Raw genomic sequence first — 15,790 nt, forward strand, 5'->3', positions numbered from 1 at the left:
TTTCTTCACACATGCATGCCTAAGCCATGGCCCTTAAGTCACTAGCTTTCTAAGCTAGTTAGGAGTAGACTAGGGTTTAGGATTTTACATATGTTTTTGATATCACCCCATAGAAACTGAAGTTGTTAGTCTATTTGTTTTTTAGGTTAAAACATAGACACGATGCAACACGTTTCCACAATGCAAAACCTTCAAGTACATATGCCTATGACACTCATATCAAACTCATGCTGCATATGGATTAAGTTAACATGAAAATTCAACCAAATTACACGATAAGCAAAGCATCCATTTCAAATCAATCCCGATACAAACAACAAAGAAAAGCGTGATATATTAATCTAATTGTAGGTGAAACTGAAAAACAATATGAACAAGAACCAAGCAAGTTTAAAATACAAAGGTGGGAAACGAGATTTGATCTAGCATCATTTTCACTTTAATCAAGTAGGGGTCGAACTGTTTGGAATCATCTAACAGATATTATGCCTAATTCTCGCTTGACTTTGAGGACAAAACTCCAGCTAGTATCAGGTTGCATCTTTCTCTTGTAAGTATGGCGAACTGTATGAACAATCTTCCATGAATAAGAAACAGATATACAGATTGCCTTTGTATTCTTGCCAATGCATAAGCACAATTGTGGTTAGAAGAGCAAAAAGAAGGCTCGCAAGATCTTTTCTAAAGGCTTCTAGTATAAAGAAAAAACAAGAGGAGAAGCTTATTAGTTTTAGAAGTAATGTGTTGGCAAATCACAAGATCTATATGAGTCCATTCCCAAGATAATTGCTTCCTAATTGCAACAGGAAAGAAAGCATAGGAAAGTTTCTTCTAAAGAATCCAAGTGTACAAGTTATATATTCACCTCAATTAGAAGTTTTCCAATATAACCATAACATTCTTAGAAAAAGAAAAGAAAAAAGAAAAAGAAAACTGCGTTAAAGTATGTGATTTAATTAACAATATACATATAAGCACATAACAAGGGGATAACAAATCCCGTTACATTAACAGAACTACAAGCCATGTTCCAACGATTAGATGCCAATGTCATGAACTCTTCTTGCGTCCATATAAATTTGGTGTCATCTCTGACTTTCTACATTCTTTTTTGGAACATCAGATCATGTTTATCTTGAAACATGCTCTTCTAGAAAGAATGATCGTTCTACTTTCGCGATGTCGACCGTCGGATCATACCCCACACAGATCACAAAGCACTCCGACATCTTTTATTTATCAGCCTGCTGCATAGATCTCGAAGCGGCCATCGTGCGATCCAACGGTGGATTCGCGTGAAGGAGGATGAATCCTTCTTCTGTAAGAAAGGTACAACCCCTGTCCAAACTAGATAGGTCCTATCCTGGACCATACAACTCCTGTCCAAACTAGATGGGTCCTATCCAGGACCATGGACCATCTTTTCATTGAGGAAGGGCTAATGATTGAGTAAAGCCCAATTGGTAAACAACAAGATCCAGTTATTCGTGGGCTATTCTGCGTTTAGCTAGCAGTTTGGAACTAAACCTCTTTGATTCAAACCATAAATAAAGTGGATCCAAACTCGTGGATGATTTATTATCCAAGGATGGTTTGTGGAAAGGCTATTTAGGGATTTAGACTGGTCATTTTCTAATATCTGTGCAGACGTGTGTTTAGTCCGATTTTAGCTAGACACTGGATAGATCTTGAATATTTGTACAGGGCTAAGAAACTCAAATAACACCTTTCAGTTAACATTTTTGAGTGAGGTTATGGATTATGACAAATGGTATTAGAGTGTACCCCGCCTATGGCATATGTTAACTAGGGGACACTGTAGTATAGGTTCATATAGGGTGACCACGGGCTGATCATGGTGCTTATGATTAGATTTGTATAGATTTGGACCCTTAGCCTAGCGAGGATGCTGGGACTTAAATGAGGAGAGTATGTAAGGATATGTGCGGATGTGTGTTTAATTCCATATCGACTATGCGCTGTGTAGATCTTGAGTATTTGTACAGAGTCAAGAAACTCAAATAACATCATCCGACTAACTTTTTTTGGGCGAGATCCTAGGGTATTGCACTATTCTTCTTCAACTAGCCAATATCATCATATAATTTGTGGTGTTTTGCATGGTTACATGGATGTGGCCTCTAGCTTCTATATAGACTAATATAATCACGTTGAAACAATTGATGATGGATGAGCTCTTGGTGCAACAACAAAAGTGGCGAAGGTTGGGATCAAGCCCATGCCCATCCAAAATTTAGTATGTAACTTCTTGACAGCTAACACAATCTAGAGCAAGGGTTCGCATCAATGTGTGCTGCCTTTCATTATCATCTCTTCAAGCTTGCTCTATATTGGCAGGAGGCCAAAAAGTTGAGCAACAATTGGGGCACCCCCTGGTCAGGATCAAGTGAGTCATGAAATTACGATTTTTTTACAATCAATCTTTCTAAATTCCGTTCAAGGTTCAAATATCAGTGCTAAATCTTGTTTGGATTTTCTGAAATGGTATAGTACATTAGTGTTATCTTGTTCTAGCAGTATTTGAAACGTTGGTTTTACTTGTGGTGCAAGTTGTGCTGCCTTTCAGTAAAACAAACTAAAAATTTTAATTGAGAAAAATGGCTAACATGCAACTAAGCCGGAGGTCATTTTGCTATTTGCCATGATGCTTCCATCGCGCAAGGTTCTGTCACAACCCTGACCTCACCCAAACATGTTAGTCATATATTGGCGTTCTCGATAGGCTAAGAATCTAAATCTATTCAAATCTAATTATAAATACCACGATCAGTTTATGGTCAGTCCATATGAACCCGTGCTGTAGTATCTTCTAATCCACATAATTTATAAGCTGGATCCGTTTTAATACCATTTATCACAATCCAAGATCTTATCTAAAAAAATCTAACTGAGAGGTACTATTTGAATTTGTTAGTCTTGTATAAATATTAAATTTTTTTTGGCAAATAGCCAATATGCTAGTAGAAATATACTTACACGGTTTCTCGTAGATTTTACCAAATCTATATTTTAAAAAAAAAACTTGCATGATTGGTTTTTTTTTTTTAATAATCAAGATTTAAAATTTATTCGTGCACTGAAAACTGTCCAAACACAATTAAAAATTCTCCGTAAAATGATTTAGAGATATGAGCTGGAATGAGCTGGGAGGACGCGCTTATCATACCATGAACCCAACCGCGTTCCGGAATCTTGACCGGCGGACCAACTTGCCAGCTCAGCAGCTCTCCGGCGCGTGTCACGGACTTCCACATTTGCTCATTGGCTTTCTCGCCCCGTGCGGTACGCTCGACGGCCACTTGCGTGTGAGCTGTCCCAAGCACAACCGGAAGGGCCTTCGCTGCAACCCAAATCGCTTCTAAATAGAGTGTCGATACAGCTGTCCATTGCTGCCTCTATTGTGGAGGGATGCTGTGTAGCATTAATAATTAGACATTCCATTAATATAAATCAAAATCCAAACTCATTGTAGATCAATCAACTAATCAAGCTATACAATACTTCTAAGATGCAAATCAAACTCATGTTCCGACAGTCAAATTTTTTCTATAGCTTTTCCCGCGTAGATTGCTACCACATCATCCATCTTAAATGAAGGGCCTAACAGAAATAACAAGAATTTCCCACCAAATTTTTTTTTTTTCTTTTGGTACATCGGCCGCTGACACTAATCTCACATAAGCATAACCAGCTGAATCATTAAAAAGTACATTGCACAGTGGTAGTTTGTTTTTAATAGTAGCAACCTTTTCCAAATCCAAATAGAGACTTAGAAGCTTTGAAACCATCACAATTCAGTTCCCCACAAGTTTAAAGATATCTAGTAATAGTATGTTGCATATTGAAACTGGCATTAATTTTTTTTAGAGTTGAAGAATATATTTCAAAATCTGTAACTTGCAAGTTATTTGGATCGCACCTGCTCATCCCTATTCATGTAAGGGCATGTAAGGGCCGTATAACTTATGATTGATGAATACTTCCCTTTATGGGCAGTTTTTTTTTTTGTTCCACACAATAAAAACTTGTCTCTCGAGTGTCCGTAAACTTGATTAAGGGTTGCATCTCTTAATGGAGGAAGATTAAGTTTTCACACAATAAAAACTTGTGTCCCCCAACATCTATTAGATTAAGTGTTGGATCCAGATATAAGGATTACCTTGATTTAGTAGATTATGGAGGAAGATTCTGTACGTAGTCTAAATTGTATGAATTACTTTGATTTGTCTGATTATGGAGGACGATTCTATATGTAGTCTAAAATTGTCTAATAGATGTACCAAAATGGACATGGTTCCTTCAGTAATAGAATGCATCACCCACCCCAAAATAGACACCGAATACATCCATTTTATCTGACGTTGGAAGTCTTGTGAATGCATTTATTCTCCACTCTGATCGTTCGCATTTTTGTGGAATCCAGTCCGATCATTTGTAAAAGGCCGTTCCAACGTAATCATATCACCACCAGAACCAAATAATAATAATAATAATAATTTTTAAACCATACGTCGTTCTTTTATAATGCTAATGCGTTGCCATTTCATTTATCTTTCTAGCAGGAGAATCACTGCAAGCTTATATACAAATAGGTCTCCCATAAACCCTGCAAATTGTGTGAAGACATCAGAATACCCAAAGAAATTCGTTTGCAATATCTTACTGGAAAAGTCTTATCAAAGAATAAAGCCAAGCCGAGACGAGGGGAACACTCGTACGCCTCAAAAAAGAAAAAAAAAGAGTTATTCTTTACACGGCACGTGCACCCACGTACCAGACACCCGGCCCAACCCCGACTCACGGGAACCATCTATCTCTGCTCTCCAGCGAGCCTGGCCCCACCCTCACATGCCCTGCGGGCCCCACCGCCAGTCTGTGGTCCGTCGCCTCGGAGCTCGCCCCTATCCCCTCTCTCTCTCTCCCCGCAACCATACCGCCTATTTGTACTCACCTCCACCACCCCACCGCTCGTTGCTCCTCCCTCACTCTCTCTGGGAATCATGGATCGGCGCACCGCCTTTGCCGTCGCGCTGATCGGCCTCTCCCTCGCCTCCGCCACCGCCCAGGCCCCCGTCGGCGCACCTACCACCGCCCCCGCCACGTCCGCCCCCACCACCACCCCCGCCGCCTCCCCTCCCAGCACCACGCCGACCACCCCCTCCCCAACCGCTGCTCCCACCACCCCCGCCCCTGCTGCTGCACCCACTACCCAGCGCACCAGCCCTGTCCCCTCCACGGCGCCCACCTCTGCCCCTCCGGCCACCCCGGTGACCGCCGCTCCAGTTAAGGCCCCGGCCACCGCGCCCCCCACCAAGGCCCCGCCGACTCCGTCCCCGGTATCTCCCCCTCCGGCGCCGGTTCCAGTGAGCTCCCCCCCAACGACGCCTCCACCCACATTGTCTCCTCCAGCGACGGTCCCGGTCGCGGCCACTCCGACGCCGGCTGCTGCCCCGCCGAAGCCCGCCGAGGTGCTGGCGCCAGCTCCGAGCAAGAGCAGGAAGAAGAAGGGCCCCGCCTCCGCCCCCTCTCCGGCCGCTCAGCGCCAGGCAGGGACGCCCGCGGCCGCTCCCGAAGCCGCCACCCCCGGACCTAGCGGCCAAGCCTCCGACGATGCGGTACGCCCTTCTCTTCCCTCCAACGCCCCCCCGTTTTCCAATTTTTCTGGACTCCAACCGTGCGCCAGCTAACATGCGCCGTAGACGATCGGATCCGGGACGTCGGATCCGATCTGAGAACTCACGCCTTACCGGCGCACGATTTCGGGGCAATGCAGGCTGAGCCGGCGCGGGGACGCGCCTTCTAGCGGAAACCTCGCAGACGAAGGCTAACTTACGCTAACGAGTCACGAGGCCGTACGTCATCTCTCCCTCCGTGCCGGAACTCAAAATGCACGCTAGAATGATTTTTGAGTTCCGCTTGTGCTCTCTGATTGTCTCGGGTCGCTTGAGCCTTGACGCGACGAAGCGTTTCTTGGAGCCCTGAGTAACGAAATCGTGACCGTTGGTGCCGCGTGATCCAGCCATAACTTCGAGATCTGAAGTTCTTAGCCGTTGGAGTGGAGACACAGCGAAGGATCTCGAGATCCAGCGGGATTCCCGGTCCTCGAGAGAGACTCTGACTTGTCCTGTTACTGGACACGTGTCCACGCTGAGTATCTAACGTACCGGATACGTTTTATCCTCGCTGTGACCTCCGTAGTGTGATACCGTAAGCCTGTGACCAAGGTTTCATTAGGAATCAGTATTGCCATTATAACGGTTATAACGTCTATCGTCTTTGCTCTTTTAACCCAATCAACCGCCGTTAACGGCGGCCATTGTACCGGGTAGTATCTAGAATATAACGGCGTCACTTTAGAAGTACTTTAGTGACGCGGTCATGTTACGGGCTTAGATGGCGTTGTAACGGCAGTTATAACGTCTCTGCCACCGTCCGTCTGTTTGACAAGTGATTTGTATGTCAGCTGAGTAACCCCCGCCCCCCCCCCCCCCCCCCCCCCCCCCGGGAGATATCTATACTACACAAGCATTAATCTCAAAATATTAATATTAATGAGGTAATCTGTCATCCTGACGGATTAGTATTAATTAATGAAATGGCATATAAAAAATGCCCCATGTATGGCATTTTGCAATGTCCTCTGTGCATTGCACTTATGTTACGTATCTTATAATCACATGATTTGTCACAATTGTTTAAGATAATTGGAGCCTCCGGAATTGCCGTGGACCTTCTGAATTATTTTATTTTAATTTATTCTTTGGACTGCACACTGGTCTTGGAATATATTTATTAACTAGCTGCTCACTTATTTTCATGCAGAGTGGGGCAGAGAGAGTGAGGGAGATGATAGGAGGACTGACCTCGGGGCTGCTCCTTGCCACTGCTGTATTGGTGATCTAAACTTCTATATTAATAATGGAATAGAAATTCTCGAGATAGCCGCTCTTCTCATATTTTGTATCTCCTCTTATTTTTGGTCTGGTCCCCCTAGTAGGTATCTATTTGTCTTGTTTCTCTTATTGATGGGCCCTGGTTGTAGGTGCATACACTCACTTGTATTCTTTTTTTGAGATGATTTATTTTTATTTTCATGGTTTGGGTATCTACTTTTCAAACTGCTTCATATGTGATGCGATTAGAAATATTGATAAAGAAAGTTTGGCAGGGAGGTTGTATGACTACTATGTCTGATGCGCTCGCTCTAGGGTTCATGAAACTTACAGATTGTAGGTGACTTTGTTGAAACAGAATACAAAACAATGCAGAGCTCCTGTCAGTAAATTTGTTTATGTGGCACTGAAACAAAGCTAAGCTTGTGCAGTCCTCAAGTTAGTCTAGAACTGGAGGAAAATTGGAAACCCAAAAATCAAACTTCGAGAAACCACCTTCTTCGAGGGTTGGGGGAAGGTTTAGGACACTCGAGAACTCTTGTTTGTAGATTTGTAGTCTGTTTACGACATTTAGCTCTCTTAAATCTGGAAGACAATCAACATTAAAAGTTTACCACCAATTTTCCTCCAGTTCAAGATCTAAATCATTCTTTGTTATTTCTGCTAGCAAATGATTCTTGAGCTCTCCTTGGAAGATACCACACAATGTTGAACTAAAGAGCAACCAATTCGTTTCTTTGCAAAATCTACGAAACTATATATTCTCTCTTCTAAAGCGTACTGCAGAAAAAGTTTATCATTAGCAACTGAGAATAAGAGATATTTGATATTATTGTGCAGATCCATATTTTAAAATTACATTATATAATTTTTTTGTGCATTCTTTCAACATTACCTAATATTTATCTATTTGATGTTGATATTTTTTGATACTCTCCTTGATAGGAGATGTGAACAAACTTTTGTGCAGTAAAATAGTTAAAGAGTGTGACAGAGTCATATGAAAGGATCTAAAATCATACAGCCTAAGGTGGACTATTACATAGTTTACCATAAAGTTTTTTTTTTTTTAATTTCAAATGGTAACAAGCTGAAACATTAAAGGCTCTGACATTTTAAGACGTGTTAAATTTCTAGCTACAGAGGTGAATATGGGCACATTTTTGTATCTTATTTCCTCCCAGAAGTGCAAAAAAAAAAAAGAAAAAAAAGCTAGCACAAAGCTATGCATATGCAGAGTAAAGGCACAAATGTAACTCTATATGTGTAAGGATAAGTCATAAATACTGAGAAATAACAATTTATAAACCATCCAGCTCAACTCCATTTTAACTTGTTACATGTATGTTATTAGTGGTTTCTGGTTGGATGTTGTAAAATATCTAAGATTTGATTGACAGTGGAATGGTTCTATGTAGTGTTAAGCGAGTTGTATAAACCTAATATGATAACGCTTGAGGTTTCAGACTCTCAGGAAGCCCAAAATCCTGTCACGAACCATTGGGACCACTGTAACAGAACTTGACAGCAGTTATTGGCAAAGGCAGCATTAGCTATTTATCAACCATTAGACAAATGATAGTACACGTGGACAGCTACTGTTATAAACTGTAGTGTTAAATTTGGATTAGGACCTCCATATATTTATTAAGAATGTTCTGAAATGAGTGATGTAAATGTGTATGAGTACATCCAACAAAATTAGAAAAAAAAAAAAAAAGATGGTGAAGAGGAGAAAGAATAGATGTTAGGTTTTCTCAAAAAAATCCTTCAGAATGATGAGCTGGAAAAGAGGCGACCTAATCGGCAGCACTGTTCACCTTTTGGTAGACATGAATGGTCCGAAAGGAGCCACACTTTCTTGCTAGTCTGAATATGTCGTGGAGCAACGACTGCTCGATAACATCACTATCCCGGCCTTGAACACACTCGATCGCTGTAGCCGAATCTCTTTTAGCGTAAATGCAAACTGCACTTAGAACAAGCTTCGCATATGTGATGCCCTCTCACGTAGCTCTAAGCTCTACTCCAATCAGGGGCGGCCCAAGCCTTAGGCGACCTAGGCGGTCGCCCAAGGCCCCGGCTCGGGAGAAGGCCCCGCGACGGCATCCTACGCTCTACGCCTCTACCCTCCCAGCTCACGAAATATAGGTTCTACTAGCTAGCTAGCCGCAGCCCGCAGGATGGCAGGAGCCAACGGCTACCTCGACAAGACGCGGGTCGCCTCATCCTGCAGCTCTACTTCCTCCTCATCCGCATCCTCTGGCTACTTCTGCAGCTCTGCTTCCTCCTCCTCTGCTCCTCATTCCTATTTCCTCAAACCTCTTCTACTCTGTAACTCTGTTCGACTGTTCCGTGAAGGTGTGACCGTGTAACTGCCTGCCGGCTGCCGCCTGGGTCGTCTACTCGTCTCCTCCTCGCCTCCCCCCGCGTGGCCGCGCCTCCGCCAGTCCGCCTCCCCGCCTCCTCGGGCCCCGGCATCCCGCGAGGCCGCGACCGTCCCCGCCTCCCCGGCATCCAGCCATCCAGGCTCCTCGGCTCCTCGGCTCCTTGCCTCCCTCCCGCCTCTCGGGCCCCCGGCTCTCGTGAGGCCGTGACCCCGTCGCCCGTCGGCCCGTCCGGCTCAATCCAGCGAGCCGGCGAGGTCGTCTCCTCCGCCTGAGCGCCTCCCAGTCCCCGGACCCCGCCTGTGACACCGTCAGCCGTCAGGCCGTCAGTCCGTAAGCCGTGACCTCCTCCGCTCCTCGCCCGCCCCCGGCCCCGGCTCCCGTGAGGCGTGAGGCCGTGAGCCCGTGATCCCGTGACGGCACGGCAGACGGCGTGACCTCCTCGCCTCCCTCGCCGGCCCCAGCTCCCGTTGTCCCGTGAAGCAGTAGAGGCCCGGCCGTCCCCTCACCCTCAGCCCTCCCTCCCGTCCGTATCACTGAGAGACTGTCAGTCTGTGACACTGACAGTGACTCAGTGAGTTAGTGGGTTACTGCCTTACTGGGTAGTGGGCCTAGTCACTGTAGCACAAGTGCACAACATATGGTGTAATCCTTCTAACCCCTTTTGTTGTTTGATTATATTTTCAACATCCAGTGTTTAATTTTTCTAATTTTATTGCAATTTCTATAATTTTGTTACAATTTTTCTCTTCTATTTTTTCTCTTTTATATTTTAATTTGTTTGTAGTAATTATCTTAATTGTTTTGTTTACTAATATAATTTTTATATTCAAATGTCTAATAGAAAATATGAATGTGGATATGAAAAACTTAAAAAAAAAAGAAAAATCGAAAAACTCATTCAATCTCAAAAAGGAGCAGCTATATTATCGATTGAAAATAATATTTTAATGAATCTTGAGTACAAAAGTTTGATTAGTAATTTTGCATCTCAAAAAGCTAGACGGATTATTTTTAAATAATTTTTTAAAGTATTTTATACTTATTAAAAATTTATTATTATTATTATTATTTTAAAAAAGGCCTCATTTAGTGAGTTCGCCCGAGACCCCCAAATGCATTGGGCCGCCCCTGACTCCAATAACAATAGTATCGAAGATCTGGCAGTATCCGGCCGCCACAAGTTTGGCATTGTGGTCTTTGATAACAAGTCCTTTCAATGAAAAGTTGTCCCTCCACGACTCAGCCCTTACATCAACCCCGTGGATCCACAAACAGAATACTACATGAGAGCTGCTGCTCCTCAAGGCCATGATCTCTCTGGTTCATGTGCACTCGCCATAGGTCTCTCTCAAGCTCTCAATTGCGGGAGTCCATGAATGGTTGTGTATATGAGCTATCAAGTCTACTATGTTTGTGCTGACGGTCAATTATCCTTTTTCCTTACATTAGCAAATTTCTCATATTGGTCTCCATTTTTTTTATAATATGGTTAAGAGATTACATTTTTCTGAGAGAAGGTAAAAATCGATTGCTGTAGAAGCTTAAGAATCCTTCTAATACATTATGTCCTTGATAAATAATCTTGTTTTTGAAAATGTCAGGATCATTTTTTTTTCAATAAAAAAACTTCGTAATTAGTATAAAGTATCTGTGATTAAAATTTTTCGATCAATCTGACTTAAAGGTTAAAACAAAGCTAAATTTACCAGATGTGCTCATTTAATCATGTATCACCTCCTTTAAAATCTGTATCTTTATATATTATACAAGAAAACTTGTAATTAGCTCAATAACTATTGATCAAGGTACTACAATGCCCCCCTAGTTGAAAATCTTGTCTCCATCTCTGATCATTATGTTACGGTAACCAGCCAGAATTTTAATTCATGGCAACAATGGCCAACAAGAGCATCTGAGGTAAGGAACCACCTGCAGAGGCAATAACTCACAGATGGTGAAAACTATGGCTAACAACAAAAGAAATAGTAGATACTGGTTTGGTTCAGCCTCCATTGAACTGCATCAAAAGTCACAGTAAGGGCTCGATGCCAGATGATGACAACTACCAACTTCCAACAAGCAAGTATAAACCATCTGTACAACTTTAACAGAAATTTGATTGCGACAAATAAATAAAAATGTTACAAGCACCAAGAAACTGGACCATGTCAACAAACTCAATTTCATTATGTACACCAATTCCCATATTCTTATTCAAAACTCTTCTGTTCACCACTTTTGGCAGTGTCAGATATAAGGCCAAGTGCCATGGTGCAACAACTCATTTCATGTACCTATGTATGTATGAATCATGTACATCAAACTCCGAACGAACAGGCCGAAGAGGGTCTTCTGATTCATCCGAGTTTAGAGAGTATACATCAATAGGTGCACTAGTGCAGTTGTAAGTGCTCCTATTAAACCTATATTGACCTCCTTGCCGATGCTGATCAAGATAGATCACTATAACAGTGATGTCATCATGAAAATGGCGCCTTACTCCCTTCTCTATCCGTTTTATATCCTCATAACTCATTTCCCTTTTTCTCGCAGCCTCATTGAGGGCAGCTCTCACTAACCTCTTTGCTATTCCCTGCAGAAATTTCAGCATTATGTGGAACGTTTAGACTGCTGTGAGAAGGAATGTTTAAACATGAAAAACTGGTACCTGAAACATGTCATCATAAAGAAAAGGAAGACAGGAGAGCTTACTGCTCTTGGGCTCTTGAAGACTATCTCAACTGCAGCTTCATCGCTTAATTGCTCCCAGAGCCCGTCCGATGCAAATATCAAAAACAAGTCATTTGGTTTAAGCTTATGAGTCTGGATCGACGGCTCTGCGGTGATAACCGGTCGCTTCAATGGAACAGGAAAAACAGACTGCTGAAACACTGGGTCGCAAGCGAACGCAGGCTTCTTCAGGTAGACGTCTCCAATAGACCTTGATACCTGACCAGGGCAAATAGCAGGGTGAGTGACAAATAAATTTGATGGTAAACCTGTCATCTGGATGCCAAGTTTATTTTATTTAGGACCAAAAGTCTACACAAATGCACATGCACATAGGGGCATATTCTCAAACCAAAACAACTTTGCAACTATGCATGCAAAACAGAGAATGCCAACAGTACCAGTTAAAAGATCAATAAAATCATCTTCCACTTTGAGGTATCAGAGTCTTACATGGTGTTACCACTGAAAACAATCTCACCCCCACCCACCAATGAAGCCCATAAATTAGAAAGAGTGAATAACATAAAGTTTGTTTACAAAATGAATGCAATTGAATTCAAAATCTCTATTAACATTTTTTTCTAAGTGGAAAAAGCTCACAACTATATAGTGGGTTATAAATAACAACCCAAGGCACGTAAATATATTTGCCTATGCAATGATGGTGTTGCATGAAGATGCAGATAACAAAGTGGAAGCTTGAAGTTGAAAGAATAATGTCCATAGGATCCAACAAATAAGTCATTCTCTTATCCATGGCACCAAAGGATATCCATGTCAAAGTTTGGATGTTCATACACTGGAGTCTGTTGCAATAATCAGCTTAAGATACATACCACCATAAAATATGCTATGCCTCAACTTGTTCGACCTTTTCACTTTATGAAGAATATAATCTTCGAAGTAAGTTATTCATACCACCATTGCTTTTAAAAAAGAGAACCTCCATTCTGAGTGATGATTACAAAGAACACTGTAGATGCATCCAAGTACAGAAAATAAAATTTGTAAAGGAACAGGAATTTTGTCCTAGAAAAGGTACATTGCTTTATATAATGACCCAAACCAGAGCATCTTGACAAAAAGCACACAGATTTAACAAATAATAGACACTGTTTGAGAAGATTGTCCTTTTGTCATCATTAGACACTTCAAAAGTTATCACTGCAATAGAAGCTAAGCAGCAAATAAATAACATGCATTGATTGCAGTAGATGATATTTCAAAACAATAGACGGTCTTGAGTGGTGAAAATAGATATTGGATCTCAGAAAGGAGGACAAGGTTACAAGAACCAAAGAGGGGGAAAAGGATTATTTGAAGAGTTACAGGAAAAGCTATGTTATTCGATCATCTCAGATCTATTTGCAATTATGCAATCCACAAGTATCCAAACATAAAGCTTGATCTGCTTCGAGTATCCATCTTATATTTGGCCGTTCGTTGGACGAGAAAGTGTATGCTTCTACAGGATCGATAAAAAGGTGAATCACATGGTTCGAGACCCCAGTCTATTTGACCAAATCTAATAATTACATAACATGATCTAAGCAAAGGAAAACTGATGCTCAGCTAGTTTCATGGCAGAATTCTACCAACCGAACTAAATGCTGACTAGAGAAATTATATGAAACACTAACAGGGCTAGGAAACATAATGGTGAAGAATTCTTAAATAACTTCAACTATCCACATTCATTAATTCACCCTTCCTAATTGTCAACTGGCATGCAGGTTAAGAAACACAAAGATGAAAGAAGTTGCCTACACACTGAAATTAAAAGCACCTCCAGAATAATTTCATGATGGAGAGAGTCAAATTCATGCTCTGCAGAGGCCGAAAAGCCATCAAACATGGAAATGGAAAACCTAGGACTCAATAATTCACTGTATCCCAGCATGACATCCTACCAAATCAATGCAAATAGAAATGAGAAACAAATCAGAGAAGCAAGAAAAGATAAACTTCAACTGCTTATACTCTGTGCACTGCAAGGGATGCATAATAACAAACAGCTAAACTAATCAAAATCATTATTTGAATCATGTTATAGTCCAATTCCAGAATCATTCATCCAGTAAACCGTTAGAAGATGATAAATATCTGGTCTGCATTAATTCATAATCCACTAACATGACAGAACATTTGTACACACCAATGCCTATATAAACCGCTTTAAAAAAAAACACACGTTGAAACTTAGCAAATCTGAAAATTGTTCCTTTTTTTCTAGGAAAAAAAAATAGAAGCTGTCAACGAATCTAATTACCACTCATTTGACAGCTTGTGTTGATAAGCTCCAGGGAAAAACAAAACCTAATAATTGAAACGATTCAAGAAATTAAGAGAAAATGATTAGAAAGGGCGGGGAAGAGGGCTAAGGTTTCCTCACCTGAATGATCCCCTTAATCCGCCAGACGCCTCGGTTATGTACCACGATGTGGGAGTCGTCCGGGTGGAGCGCGGCGACCTCCTTCCGGACCTCCTCCACGGCGACGTTGTGATCGGTGGACAGCCGCTCGGCCATCACGGCCCTCCCGTCGGTGCTTCGGCAGCCGAGCACCGCGCGGGAGTCCCCCAGGTTGGCCACGTAGAGCGTGTCGTCCGTGATCGCCCCCAGGAGGCAGCACGACCCCACCGACGCGATCTGGGGCCGCGAAAGCCACGACCGCTTCACCAGATGCAAGAACTCCTCCTCCGTCGCGTCGAACGCCTTCTTTATCACGTCCACCGACAACCCCCCTTGCTCGGTCACGAACTCTGTTTCCAATTCGAAGCAACATACGAGATCACATCAGATAAAGAAGCGATTTTGACGATCGAATCGAGAGAGAAAGGGTCGATTAACGCATCAAAAAGGGATTTTGATGATAAGATAGAGAGGAGGAGGGAGGGAGACGGTACTGTGGAGGTAAGGGAAGAGGCGGCTGTTGACGAAACGGGAGGCCTCGGGGCCGCCGTGGCCGTCGTAGACGCCGACATAGGTGGCCGATGGGGAGGTGAACACCTGGCCCTGGTCCTCGAGGGAGTCGTTCGCCTGGACGACGGCGATGGAGAAGTCGCCAGCGGCGTGGGGCTTGAGATCCAGGTGCCACAAGAGCTCGTCTCCACCACCTAGCCTCCCAAAGCACCGTTCCAGTGGCCGGAAGCACGAACGCAGCATTGCCGCCGCCGTCAGACGATCTCGATATCTCAAAGGCCGAAACTTTCCTCGTCTTCTCCACGCCAAGTGCCGGAACTCGGGTTCTTGGAGTCTTCTTCCTTCGCCTCAACCTTGATTTCTTCGAGGGGATGGGTGGGAGAGTGGAAGATAGGGAAAGGTCGGGCAGGGAAGGGAAGAAAGTGGGAGAGGAGAGGGGGGTGCATACGCGAAGGCGTGGAAAATTAGTGTGGAGAACGCGTCAAGGACGTAGACGAGCCCGGCCTTTTATCTTGCTTTCTTTGTGCGACGCGGGCGGAGTGTGGGGGACGCGTCAAGGACGTAGACGAGCCCTCTTATCTTCTTTTCTTTGTGCGACGCGGGCGGCGACTGGCTACAAGGTTGTTTCGCACAGCGAGGTGCCACATCATTTTACTCTATTAGATGGTAAGTGACGTGTGATCTACGACGCATATTCAGGTCTTTCCATCTCAATTTCTGTACCTATGAAATGAATTAAAAATTAAAAATTTTATTTTTTAAAAAAATTATAAATAATTTTAAAAATAAATTTTAATAAATTATTTTGCTATTTTGTTTAAGATTTTTATCCA

General features: G+C 42.8%; 2 protein-coding genes across 3 annotated transcripts; one reads left to right on the forward strand and one right to left on the reverse strand.

Moving 5' to 3' along the window:
* Positions 1-4,960: 4,960 nt before the first annotated feature.
* On the forward strand, positions 4,961-7,126 carry LOC103709205 (uncharacterized). The gene is made up of 2 exons (XM_008794432.5): positions 4,961-5,636; positions 6,844-7,126. Exons 1-2 carry the CDS (start codon positions 5,022-5,024, stop codon positions 6,922-6,924), a joined length of 696 nt encoding a protein of 231 aa, XP_008792654.5. The 5' UTR covers positions 4,961-5,021; the 3' UTR covers positions 6,925-7,126.
* A 4,275-nt stretch (positions 7,127-11,401) lies between these two features.
* Positions 11,402-15,589, reverse strand: LOC103709206 (putative protein phosphatase 2C 78). 2 transcript variants are annotated; one of them, XM_008794434.6, is made up of 4 exons: positions 14,942-15,589; positions 14,430-14,797; positions 12,017-12,253; positions 11,402-11,897 (listed from the first exon to the last, which is right to left on the reverse strand). In XM_008794434.6, exons 1-4 carry the CDS (start codon positions 15,198-15,200, stop codon positions 11,586-11,588), a joined length of 1,176 nt encoding a protein of 391 aa, XP_008792656.1. In that variant the 5' UTR covers positions 15,201-15,589; the 3' UTR covers positions 11,402-11,585. The 2 variants fall into 2 exon arrangements, with proteins under 2 accessions (XP_008792656.1, XP_088560113.1); XM_088703987.2 differs by having other exon boundaries at positions 11,973-12,253; positions 14,942-15,448.
* Positions 15,590-15,790: the final 201 nt, after the last annotated feature.

This window comes from Phoenix dactylifera, chromosome 9 (assembly GCF_051530095.1).
Source record: "Phoenix dactylifera cultivar Ajwa chromosome 9, Ajwa_hap1_PhDact_Kaust_v1.1, whole genome shotgun sequence".
In the NCBI taxonomy this organism is placed as follows: Eukaryota; Viridiplantae; Streptophyta; class Magnoliopsida; order Arecales; family Arecaceae; genus Phoenix; species Phoenix dactylifera.

What these genes read in the sequence shown, in the direction of transcription:
- LOC103709205 (XM_008794432.5), top strand. Translation starts at nt 5,022, where the DNA reads ATGGATCGGCGCACCGCCTTTGCCGTCGCGCTGATCGGCCTCTCCCTC. An exon ending in GCCAAGCCTCCGACGATGCG is followed by an intron (nt 5,637 to 6,843) that starts GTACGCCCTTCT and finishes ATTTTCATGCAG; the next exon opens with AGTGGGGCAGAGAGAGTGAG.
- LOC103709206 (XM_008794434.6), bottom strand. Translation starts at nt 15,200, where the DNA reads ATGCTGCGTTCGTGCTTCCGGCCACTGGAACGGTGCTTTGGGAGGCTA. An exon ending in GGATTAAGGGGATCATTCAG is followed by an intron (nt 12,254 to 14,429) that starts GTGAGGAAACCT and finishes TGCCCTGGTCAG; the next exon opens with GTATCAAGGTCTATTGGAGA. An exon ending in TCTTCAAGAGCCCAAGAGCA is followed by an intron (nt 11,898 to 12,016) that starts GTAAGCTCTCCT and finishes AAATTTCTGCAG; the next exon opens with GGAATAGCAAAGAGGTTAGT.